Source organism: Rhinoderma darwinii, chromosome 6 (assembly GCF_050947455.1).
Source record: "Rhinoderma darwinii isolate aRhiDar2 chromosome 6, aRhiDar2.hap1, whole genome shotgun sequence".
Classification (NCBI taxonomy): domain Eukaryota; kingdom Metazoa; phylum Chordata; class Amphibia; order Anura; family Rhinodermatidae; genus Rhinoderma; species Rhinoderma darwinii.
In genome coordinates, this window is record NC_134692.1 from 136,223,948 (window position 1) to 136,237,520 (window position 13,573).

A 13,573-nucleotide genomic window follows, 5' to 3' on the forward strand; every position below is an offset into this window, starting at 1 on the left:
GTCTATACAAACGGCAATGAACGGAATTACGCAAGACTTCTTTATATTTATATTATGCATCGGGATACACAGGGCTGATCCGGTAACCTGACCAGGAGACCTGCGGTGCATTGAGCTGTAATCCCCTATGACAGATAAGCATGTTCGGAAACAGGTGTCCAATAGCCCCACACGCCTGTGTCATACAAAGTTCTCTGCAGGATCGGGGATCCTAAGCGCGCTCCACTCTCCAGGTACAACGTTATTAGTCTGAATGAGCTTCTTCCCCTGGGAATCCTCTCGCTCCTACAAAGCAGCATTAAATATGCATGGAAGGCTCCAGTACATAATGTCTGTGAGGTGCTGGGGACGGATCAGGTTCCAAAATCTCCCAGCTGGTTTGTCGCTGGTAAAGGAAAGAAAAACACAAAAAAAAAAAAAAAGACCCTCCCCCAACTGGCACACTACCGTCTACCACTCGCATGGCTGCGTCGCCCGCATCAATTATACAGGAGGACCCATGAAATGCGGGGCAGAGCTTGCTGGGCGTACAATGGGAGGAGATGACAGATCTAGCGGGCAGAGGGCACTGAAGGTTCAGCAGACTCGGGCAACAAGAAGGCGGATCGGGTGACCCATGGCACGGTGCAGGGCACATATGTTTTAGAATACCTATCTGCCCAAATTAGCATGAGGTACCTGAGCATTGTGCCAATAGAACACCGTGCCAGCTGCACTTTCTATTAATGCTTTCCTATGCCCGCTATTTGTGAAAATGCTGCAAAATGCCCGGTGACGTCTCGAGCGTTATTAAATTACCTCATTGTACTGCGCCGCCGAATATGGTTCTGATTAATTTATAAAGCGCCAAAGAACCCACATGGCACCTTACAATAATGTTCCACAGTGACCGTGAAATACGCGGCTGGTACAGACGTCTGTCCAGGGCTGCCTAGTGATGGCTTCTGGTCTTAAAGGGGCAGTAGCAATTTTGTTTTCATAAACTTGTACCTAAAAATGAATGCATTGTCCAAGGAGACAATTCTATTCAGTGGTCTTCCTTTTACTTCTATGTCAGCTGATCGGTGTGGGTTTCGGGATTTAGACCCCCACCGATCCAATTTTGATCACCTATCCGAAGGATAAGCCATCAATACAAAATGCCTGGACAACCCCTTTAAGTTTGATTGCAGGGATATATATGGATAAAATATCCTAAGAAATTAACATCGTGTTTATAACTAACCTCTACGAGCCGGTCCTGTGGTCTCAGTCCGGCCTTGGCCGCTGGCGAGCCCGGGTCTACAGAGCGGATATACTGTCCAGGCCGAGATTTCTCGCTGTGAAGGTTGAACCCATAGCCACTGGGTCCTTTCTTTAAATGGCACAGACGGGGACATCTATCCTTCACTTGTCCATTCATGTCCTGTAAACATAAGAAACAAACGTTATATTCACGAGGCAGAACTTTACTGCTTGTATCTCCCCCATGACAACTCTTCCTGTCCCTTTTCAGCTCTTTGCAGAATCGTTATCGGCAAAGCCATCAATAAAAAGCTTATTAAATAGTCTCCGGTATGTTTGCCTTGTTTTTACGTGGACTTTCTATTTTAGATTTACAATCATTTTAAAAAGCCGAGACTTGGTTTAATGACCAACCCCGGTCACATGCGTGTACTGGCTGGAGGAGATTATCTGGTAGGACAAGTTGCAACGCAAACACAACTGACAGACTTGTCTTTGATGATGAAAAATTACCAACAAATGCAAAAAACGTCCAAATACAATAAATCATGTCGGTCATAATGCGCGCACATAAGGCGGCACACGCTCCAATTATTAGGGCGATTTTGGATGACCGTACGACCATCTTTGCCCCATCTCCACCCTCCGTTATGTGCCAATTTGGTCTTGACCTGACATTTTTGACACAGACGGGTTGTTAAGGACCTTCTACCGTAAGGGAATTTCCAGGAGGTGAAAATCTGTACATAGGGACCGAAGTAGCAAACTGTATAATATACTTATCTCAACTAATCCGCTCCGGTGCCACCGGCCCAGGCCCTCCTCCGTGCGTGCTGGCATGACGACCGTAGGGACGACACGTCAAGAGACGACCAATTGTCCGGCCACAATGGTGACATTCCATTCACCGTGCCATCACCTGTGCGCACAGCGGAGCAACTGGACTGGTGGAGAGCACGTGATGCTGGTAGTGTTGGCATATTACAGACTTTTTACATTTTTAGCCAATAGGCCCCCCCCCCTTTATGAAAAGACCAATTACCACTGGTCCCGCTTCTATCACCGGACTAAGAAATATAGCACTGAAATAAATGGGCGTCTATATAATGCACAGACGTGCCGGGTCAGCCAGAGCTACTCTCCCTTTTGGCACAGAGGGGGGTCCCCAGAGGGAACCCCCTTTTTGATGTCCATATGCCCTAATAGACCATTTTCCCCTATTCCTCACCCATCATTGGGAAAGGAGGCCACTCATGAGGAATTGTTAAAGGTAAACAACCCCTTTAAGGAAATGTCTATCATATGACAGTAACTTCCATGTATTACAAAGCACTGTAGGAGGATCTTTTCTTCAAGCATCAGCAGGGGGGGGGGGGGGTCCCAGTTTAGGAACCCCCCACTCACATTATTTATGACACGAGATGAGGAGACGCCCTTTAAAATCTGCTGACCGTCACTTCCCTGTGTGACTACTCCGGCAGCCGTGCCTCAGGATTAGCTGGGTAAATGAACTGACAGCATAAAGCAGATAATTGTCCTACGATTACAACAATCCCATTACATGACTTCGCTTATCCCATTTACTTGATGTACTTAAATCCTAATTATATGCTTATTTAAGCACAGGGGAGTCAAATATCTAAGGCCGGCTTCTATGTGGCTCTGCCACGCCGACAGGCGCCCTGATGTAGCCATGATGCGCCTAATAAATGCCCCCCTGATCGCCGTCGAGGGCAGGCCGCCACTAGATTCAAATCCGATTTCCCGATTGGCTGAGAGGGATCACCTGACAGGCTCCATGGCATCTGTATTAAAAATAAATAATGAAGCCTGACAGAGGATCGTACTCAGCTGTTCGTCCTCACTCGCCCCCGTCAGGGGGGCATTAGCACCTATTGGCACGCTTCATTGGTCCATCCCCATGACAGCCTTCGTCAGGTGAAGTAGTAGAAAATATTTTTTGGCCTGAACATCCACTACTAGGCAACCCAAGACATAGGACGCAGGACACATACTGGAGATCTGAAAAATTTCACTCGCCTGGCGCGTTGGTAGCGCATTATAACCCTCAACATTTTAATCCCAAATTGTTGGACATTTTAAGCTCCACCCAAATACACCACTTAAATTGCCCAGAATTGCCCCATTTTATGAAAATTTACATAAGCTCCGTCCCTTTTAAGTCCGATTCATTTCCGTGAAAAACTGAACTATTGGCAGGTATGGTGCGTATTGACACCGTCGGAACTTCCAAGATGGCCGCCACTTCCAAATACTCGTCAGGATAAGGCTATGTTCACACCACGTTTATAGCCTACGTCTGAGTTATACATCGGGAGGATCTCCCGTCATATACCCCTGATGGGAGGCTGTGACGTACACCACTCTATAGCCATAGCGTGGAATACGTCGCCCATAGGTTCCCATCGTAAACAGACGTATCTCGCGCTATTGTATGTTTTTTTTTTTTTTACTGTAGGACTTTTTATGGACTGGCTTAGTTTATAATATTCCATTTCTTTTTGCGGTCTACAGGCCCGAAGGAGACAAAAAAAAACAACTCCCTTTTGGCCTCCGCCATACTTCTGGAGCTCCGTAGATACGCTTGGCATGTGCGCCGGGAGTTTCTTTAGTTACAGCTTATCAGTTTTTCGTTTTTTTATTGCATTTTTCCGGTGCTTGACCTGTGTGTGAATCAAACACTGATTTGCATTACAAATGATTCCTTTTTTGCATAGTCAACAGCAGCTTGAGGTGTAACCCAGGACTCCGTCCCCTTGATAGCACATTAACTATTTCCGCCCTGGTCTTCTCACATAAGTTCCACTTGCTTTTGCAAGTTAAACCCAAGTATCACAAATTAGAAATAACCCATGGGTGGTCGCATCAAATCAAGTGCATTATCTTCTGGATTGTGGTATGGGACCTCATATACCACACCGGCAATATCCCATAGATAAGATCAAATACAGGAATTGTGGTCATAAAAAAAAAACACATGGGCATTTAATTGCTGTTGATGGATCCTGTCTGATCAAATCTGCGTGTGGGCTGCCTTTGAAACCCGTTATTATTTTAAAAGTTATGAGCTTATTTCTAAATATGCAAATGAGGCTATACTAGACAAGTGGGCGTCACCACCAGCGATTCTCCTGAGGCGGAGCCTCCTCACAGCCTCTGACGCTGTCCTATCAGCATGAAGCTGCTTCACACAGTGTGAGAGACCGAGGCTGGAGGGAGGGGGATCACTTCAAATAGCCATATCTCAGGCTGTGGAAAACATAGAACAGCGGTTCTGGTGCCATATGAAAGATGAGATTCTAGCTGTGAAACAACCGGAGATATCGCAAGTTGAAAACAGTCGGGAATGGAAGCTGTATACTGTATGATCACGCTGTGTTGCTGGGCAGGGAAGAGGGAGAAGTTGTATGCTGATTGGACAGCATCATACAGAAAATATTACACCGCCCAGAGTGAAAAGAAAGAGTCTCCTCCCATTTGGCAAGTATAGCCAAATTTGCATATTTAGAAAAATGCTCATAACTTTGCCAATAATATACGTTTTTGAAAAAAACAATTACACTGTATTTATCATCATCATAGCGCCTATTAGATTAGTTAGGAGATAGGGAATTAATAAACTGGTGACAGATCATCTTAAAGCGACCCTCGAGTCCCGAGACAACAGTTTAAATATGAGGAGTATATGGAGTAATATTACCTGGTGCCCTCTAGTTGTGCCCCTCTGCCGTGGATCCCTCTGTGCTGCCCCAAAAATGGCAGCGCTTCTTACACTACGAGTTTGAGACACTCCCATTGTTCTCAGATTGGCTAGAGCTAGTTCTGTCCAATCCGTGAACAGAGGGAGTGTCTTAGACTCAATCTGAGAAGTGCTGTTACCATTTTGAGACAGCACATAGGGGACCCTATAGCGGAAGATCCTTGGCAGAGGGGCAAAACTGGAGGGCACCAGGTAATATTACTCCTTAAATCCTATCAAATTTTAAATTTTGTCCTGAGACCGGAGGGTCCCTTTAAGGTTTTCTTTTTAATCATAAACACTGATGGTACATTGATTAGATACGCTTCAATGCCTGATGGGTGGTGGTCCAAACATTGGGACCCCCAGCGACGCCTTCAGGAACCACTTTCGTCCCAGAGCTGGAATTGCTGACAAGTTAAGGGGCTGTATTGCAAATCATATATATATGGAGTGGAGCGGGTACTGGAAAAACCAAAGAAGCCTCGGCCACTTGGTTCTGAGCATTACCTGGGGTGCATCCCAAGCAATATGGATTTTTCCGGTCCGACAGTTCCGGACGTGCCAGGCATGCCCTTACCACTCCCACTACCATAATATCTGAACATGCATGCTCATTAGGGGTTCTGCGTTGGCAGGGAATCCCGTAAATGGTAAATCCCTTTTAGAGACCCACCTAATAAATAATAATACATCACGTATTACTACGGATAATCTACAGGCCGTAACAGCGGTAGCGGACGGCCTCCTGGGTAACATATGCACATACATGCAGCCATAAACGTTCACACGCTCATAAAGTTGACTTCTCATGTTTGTTCATACGGAGGAAATAGCATGCGGAGAGCTACTGACGTCAGACTAGTCACACCAGGTTAACCCATTAAGCCCCTCTTCAGTATACTGTGTTCCTAGGTGTGTACGCAGGTTTCGAGGACTCGCACCACCATTTATCGGTATTAAAGGAGCCCGTGGAAGATGAAAGTAAAAGTGTCAAACTCGACATTAAAGCCTCCTACTAGGAATGCGGTACATCATCATATCCAGACATACTATGGGGGAGGGGAGTGGGGGTGGGGGTCTTGTCTATTTTTCAGTTTTCTGTTACTACTAAATTATATACAGCATCTGGCAATGAGGGATACAGTATAAACTTCATATATGGAGATGAAAAATTGAACAGAATTCACAAAAAAAAAAAAAAACGCATTTTGAATTTAGCTATTGCAACACTACAACTCCCAACATGCCCTGACAGCTGTAGGACTGCAAGGCGGTCATAAAACTGCGGATACTTAGGCTCTGTACACATCTGTTTCAGAGTTTCCATCGCGGATTCCGTCATATTTGAAAGCATGCAGGGCTATTTCCCAGTCAAAGTGACGGAAACTACGACAGAACCCGACGAATCCCATTATAAGTCAATGTAGTCCGTCGGGTGCCAATGGAATCAGTCGTGCGACGGTATCGGTACTACGTCCTGGTTTCTATTATAAGTTTAACCCGGAATGCAGATGGGAACAGAGCCTTAAAGGGGCTGTAGAGAATTAGAAAAACAGGGCTACTTTCTTCCCGAAACAGCGCCACACCTGTCCAAAGGGTTGTGTCTGGTATTGCAGTTCAGCTCCGTTGAAGTGAATGGGGTTCAGCTGCAATACCACGCGGTTACTGGAAGAAAGCAGCCATGTTTTTCGGATCATGGGCAACCTCTTTAAGATAGCTCGAATCCATGATCCCTCCAAAAAAGGGAGGAGACATGCAAATTGCTTCTTCGTAGAGTTAAAGGGGTCTTCCAGGATTTTTCATTGATGACCATCAATGCATGATCGGACCCTTGGGACTCCCATGGTTGACAGAATGAAGGAGCTTCTCTGCTTGCTGGAGCGCTATGGCCTCTTTATTGGTTTTCCACAGAACTCACCTTGTCCCAATATTAAAACTTAGACCTCCGATAATGTCATTTTCTGACATGACGGAATATGGAATACCCCTTTAAAATACAGGGGATCCCAGTAAAAAATCTGAAGTAATGGACCAAATTCATTCGATAAAACAAAAGGCAAAACAGTAGTATCAAGGAAATCTGTGCCTGCCAATGATAGCATAAGCAGCGGAGGTGGCTCCGTGTAGTCATTACCAGGGACTGATAAGGTGGAGATGACTTTGCTGACAGAATAGCTGGAGATTAAACAACTCCATAAACAGAGATTATAAAGATCCCGACTAAAGGTTTTATCATGTAAGAGATAAGAATAAGACTACTGTGTCAGGGGGAGGCACCTGAGCAGGTAGATTCGCTATCTTACAAAAGGCAACAGTTCATAACACTCCGCGCAATACAATGATTTATGGCTAGAGAGGGAGGGTGGAGCACGACACATTGATTCAAAGAACACCAGGCGGAATATCCCTGTGTCATGCTCCGCCCCCTCAAGCCCTACATGAAGCATTACCATATATCAGTATTGTCCGGAGTGCGCCTTTAAAATACAGTTTCATTCACAGATGATATTAACATCAATGATCAGGAAACAATCCTATATAATATGTTCAAAATATTTTATAAAATAAGTTTTGATGAATGCCTCATTTTTTGCTCATCCCTCCCATCATGCCTCAGAATGGAGCACAGATTTCATATGGTCTCCTTAGTGGGAGGAGCTTTTTCCTCCACTCGTTGTCACCGGCCCCTGCTAAGTCCAGCACTATGTAAAAGCTACTAAGAGGCGTGGAGGAAGGGAAGAGACAAATCTTTGGATCAGAAAAGTGGATGCCATGTATTTCATTATAGGCCAGGCAAAATAATATGGGGGTTTTTACTCTAAGAATCGCTCCTCAACTTTAATGACTACCCTAAAAAAAATGTTTTTAAAATCTGACACCGGAACGCCAATATATAACTCTTTTTCATGAAATTTTAACCACTAGGTGGTGCTGTTCTCTTGGTTTTTATGAATAAATTAGCATTTTACCCCACAAGACATACCAGTATGCCAGTCATTCATCACGTAACTACGTAGACTATTTATTAAGATTCCTTTCTGAAAGCAAGTCGCACATTAGGCAAAATCTAAAATAGAGATTTATAAATACGGCCGCTTTCAAGGGAGGTGATAGATTTTACAAGAACCGATTTGGACTTTGTATATTTTAACAGAAGAGAAAAGCAAAGTTTGGAGCATTTTATTGGATTTCTCCTGGAATATAACCCATCGGAGAAACATTCCCAGTGCCGCACTCCCACAGAATATCTAAACAGACCCTTGGCACACACTCCGCCCGTGTCCTGCGGCCTGCAGTGCTCTGCCCCGGGGGTGTGAGAACGCGTGGAATGGATTGAGTTCAGAGGAAATTAGTCAGTCTCTATATCACGATAAGGTTCAGGCGCTGTAACAGATGTGAATCCATTTGTGGAGATGTTGTCCGTCTTATTTTCCTGCCTCACATCTACTGAAATACTCTGTGCTGCTAAAGGAGGGGGTGTATAGTGGTAATTTTTTGCATTAGCAGTTTTTTTTTCGTCTGTCTTCTTAGAGGTTCTATATCCGCACATTTTCTATACATGACCATCTGGTAATCCAGAAAATCTGATAATCTGGCACTGTGCGAGCTGTACCTGCGCCAATACAGGTAATCACTCAGATATCTCGCAATCATTACTAAGAAATAGTTGGATAGACTTTTTATCAACTTGACCATTTCAAGCCGATTCGGATAGGGGATCGGAGCGGTTTGCAGGTTCCATTCCCAGCAGTTATGGGGTTAATCATTACACCACAGGCTGCCAGCAAAGAGATTAGGAAAGAGTAATTGATCAGACGATCCCAGGCGACCTTGCAGAGCCCTTCCCATTACGCACGCTGCGCCCCTCTCTCTGTGCGTTCCCTTTTTGACAATCATTTCTATTCATCCCCTCAGCCTTGCAATTTACACAAGTGGACGGTAAACGTGGCTTCTAGTTAACCCCTAAAATGACAGGCGGTGCCCTAATAACCGCAGATTAGTACTGTAGTGTGCCCGAGCAATCAACCACAACAAGGAAAATATCATACACCACCATCTGCTGTTCTGTGATGGTGTAAGCTCTGCAGTTCAGTTCAGTTCTGCACTTTGTCCTATTTATCACTACACATATGTAATCTATTATGATCAGTATTTTTGTACATAGGGGACAGTATTATAGTAGTTATATTCTTGTATATAGGGGCAGTATTATAGTAGTTATATTCTTGTATATAGGGGGCAGTATTATAGTAGTTATATTCTTGTATATAGGGGCAGTATTATAGTAGTTATATTCTTGTATATAGGGGCAGTATTATAGTAGTTATATTCTTGTACATAGGAGGCAGTATTATAGTAGTTATATTCTTGTATATAGGGGCAGTATTATAGTAGTTATATTCTTGTATATAGGGGGCAGTATTATAGTAGTTATGTTCTTGTATATAGGGAGCAGTATTATAGTAGTTATATTCTTGTATATAGGGGGCAGTATTATAGTAGTTATGTTCTTGTATATAGGGAGCAGTATTATAGTAGTTATATTCTTGTATATAGGGGCAGTATTATAGTAGTTATATTCTTGTACATAGGGGGCAGTATTATAGTAGTTATATTCTTGTATATAGGGGCAGTATTATAGTAGTTATATTCTTGTATATAGAGACAGTATTATAGTAGTTATATTCTAGTATATAGGAGCAGTATTATAGTAGTTATATTCTTGTATATAGGAGCAGTATTATAGTAGTTATATTCTTGTATATAGGGGCAGTATTATAGTAGTTATATTCTTGTATATAGGGTGCAGTATTATAGTAGTTATATTCTTGTATATAGGGGCAGTATTATAGTAGTTATATTCTTGTATATAGGGAGCAGTATTATAGTAGTTATATTCTTGTATATAGGGGCAGTATTATAGTAGTTATATTCTTGTATATAGGGGGCAGTATTATAGTAGTTATATTCTTGTACATAGGGGGCAGTATTATAGTAGTTATATTCTTGTACATAGGGGCAGTATTATAGTAGTTATATTCTTGTACATAGGAGCAGTATTATAGTAGTTATATTCTTGTACATAGGAGCAGTATTATAGTAGTTATATTCTTGTACATAGGGGGCAGTATTATAGTAGTTATATTCTTGTATATAGGGGGCAGTATTATAGTAGTTATATTCTTGTATATAGGGGCAGTATTATAGTAGTTATATTCTTGTACATAGGAGCAGTATTATAGTAGTTATATTCTTGTATATAGGAGCAGTATTATAGTAGTTATATTCTTGTATATAGGGGGCAGTATTATAGTAGTTATATTCTTGTATATAGGGGCAGTATTATAGTAGTTATATTCTTGTACATAGGGGCAGTATTATAGTAGTTATATTCTTGTACATAGGGGCAGTATTATAGTAGTTATATTCTTGTATATAGGGGGCAGTATTATAGTAGTTATATTCTTGTATATAGGGGCAGTATTATAGTAGTTATATTCTTGTATATAGGGGCAGTATTATAGTAGTTATATTCTTGTATATAGGAGGCAGTATTATAGTAGTTATATTCTTGTATATAGGGGCAGTATTATAGTAGTTATATTCTTGTATATAGGGGCAGTATTATAGTAGTTATATTCTTGTATATAGGAGCAGTATTATAGTAGTTATATTCTTGTATATAGGAGGCAGTATTATAGTAGTTATATTCTTGTATATAGGGGCAGTATTATAGTAGTTATATTCTTGTATATAGGGGCAGTATTATAGTAGTTATATTCTTGTATATAGGGGCAGTATTATAGTAGTTATATTCTTGTATATAGGGGGCAGTATTATAGTAGTTATATTCTTGTATATAGGGGCAGTATTATAGTAGTTATATTCTTGTATATAGGGGCAGTATTATAGTAGTTATATTCTTGTATATAGGGGCAGTATTATAGTAGTTATATTCTTGTATATAGGAGCAGTATTATAGTAGTTATATTCTTGTATGTAGGGGGCAGTATTATATTAGTTATATTCTTGTACATAGGGGGTAGTATTATAGTAGATATATTCTTGTATATAGGGAGCAGTATTATAGTAGTTATATTCTTGTATATAGGGGTAGTATTATAGTAGTTATATTCTTGTATATAGGGGTAGTATTATAGTAGATATATTCTTGTATATAGGGGCAGTATTATAGTAGTTATATTCTTGTATATAGGGAGCAGTATTATAGTAGTTATATTCTTGTATATAGGGGTAGTATTATAGTAGTTATATTCTTGTATATAGGAGCAGTATTATAGTAGTTATATTCTTGTATATAGGGGCAGTATTATAGTAGTTATATTCTTGTATATAGGGGCAGTATTATAGTAAATATATTCTTGTATATAGGGGCAGTATTATAGTAGTTATTTTCTTGTATATAGGGGGCAGTATTATAGTAGTTATATTCTTGTATATAGGGGACAGTATTATAGTAGTTATATTCTTGTATATAGGGGCAGTATTATAGTAGTTATATTCTTGTATATAGGGGCAGTATTATAGTAGTTATATTCTTGTATATAGGAGCAGTATTATAGTAGTTATATTCTTGTATATAGGGAGCAGTATTATAGTAGTTATATTCTTGTATATAGGAGCAGTATTATAGTAGTTATATTCTTGTATATAGGAGGCAGTATTATAGTAGTTATATTCTTGTATATAGGAGGCAGTATTATAGTAGTTATATTCTTGTATATAGGGGCAGTATTATAGTAATTATATTCTTGTATATAGGGGGCAGTATTATGGTAGTTATATTCTTGTATATAGGGGGCAGTATTATAGTAGTTATATTCTTGTATATGGGAGCAGTATTATAGTAGTTATATTCTTGTATATGGGAGCAGTATTATAGTAGTTATAGACTTGTATATAGGAACAGTATTATAGTAGTTATATTCTTGTATATAGGGGGGCAGTATTATAGTAGTTATATTCTTGTATATAGGAGGCAGTATTATAGTAGTTATATTCCTGTATATAGGGGGCAGTATTATAGTAGTTATATTCTTGTATATAGGGGGCAGTATTATGGTAGTTATATTCTTGTATATAGGGGGCAGTATTATGGTAGTTATATTCTTGTATATAGGGGGCAATATTTTGGTAGTTATATTATGATTACAGCACTATATATGTTTTATCACTAGTATCATGAATTGTCTTTTAAGACTATCATTTTATCTTTATTTTATAACATTTTATACAATGTATTTAAAGGCTAAGAGAGGCCAGAAAAGGGTTTTCAACAGGTGATCATGTAGAAGTGTCCCTTGCGATGGGAATATGTACCTGTGTGTACCTTGTGATGGAGCCAAAACATACAATGGAGTTTGTGTTACTTGTAAATCATTCGCTAAGAGGCCAAAATCAGCTGTGAAAACAGAACAGACTCTGTGTACAAAGGCATCAGATGCCCGGAGAGGCTCTCGGAGGACATTGTATAGCTGGAAATACTGTCATCCACTTGAGAAAGACAAAGGATCCGATGAGGCCCACTCACTGCAGCCGGAACAGCGCGTTCCACATTAATCCCATCAGCCTCATAAGGGTTAATGCCATTTATCTCTCCGAGGGTCTGTGATCCCAAGTGGCGGGTGATCGTCAGGTCGTGCAAATCGCCAGGAATGGATATTTCACCTAAGATAATACTTATCATAAGACCAACTGACGGGCTCGGCCATCTTGTTGGCTATATAGACATGATATAATATACGCAGGGCTCACCCTCCGTTGCAATGTAACTTTTCTGATTCACTTTGGCCCCGTCACTTTATAGAAGCTCTGACTAAGTCTTCCTGTCACTTGCACTTCAAGGGTTAGAAGAAAAACCTGTTTTCTCCGCTTGGCTAGAAGTTTACAAGAGAAATGTTTCCTTAATTTGTCCTATTGTTTACAGAGTTGCGTAATTAATTCTCATATCTGACGAGCAATCTAAAGCTCCCTGGGATTAGGAACAAGTGTTTTTAAAAGGGCCATCTTATTTAGCCTCATAATTTAGGTTTTGATTAATAGGGAGTTGCTTAAAGGGCAATCCCAAAATATAGTGCTATTCATAGAATTGGCCACAAGGTTATTGTAGAAGTTTACCAGGAGTGTTTAATTGCCTGCGGTATCCCATAGGAAACAGTCAGCAGACTAAATATTGCCATTTGCTGCCGATACAGGCCACCATAAAATTGTCTGTCCCTTGCAGACTAGTAGCAGGACGGCCTCGGCTCAACAGCAATCCAACAAGTACTGGTAATGAATCAGATGTCATTATATTAGGGAGTTGCAATTTAAAGGGGTATACCTCCTATTAAATGTGTGATCGGAAGGGATCCCAACATTCACAAGGGGTTCCTTGTATTAGCGTATTGCATAGTCACTCTCCCTTGAGAATGATCCTCTTACTCATTTTCCTGATTATCTTGTTTTTCTCACTGGCAGTTTAGTTGCTGTTCTTCGGTTAAGAAAATCAAGTTGAGCTGCAGTGTAAAGCATGGCAGACAGTGCAGTAGTGAGGAAGGGCATGGATTTCAGACCACCTCACAA

The 13,573-nt window shown here is 40.9% G+C and overlaps 1 protein-coding gene across 1 annotated transcript in view; it reads right to left on the minus strand.

The window, feature by feature from the left end:
* NHERF2 (NHERF family PDZ scaffold protein 2) overlaps nt 1-13,573 on the minus strand; it is a 77,190-nt gene that overhangs the window by 11,031 nt on the left and 52,586 nt on the right. The window contains exon 3 of the mRNA XM_075830558.1: nt 1,226-1,405. Coding sequence (XP_075686673.1) covers nt 1,226-1,405 — 180 coding nt within the window. The remainder of the gene's footprint in view (nt 1-1,225; nt 1,406-13,573) is intronic.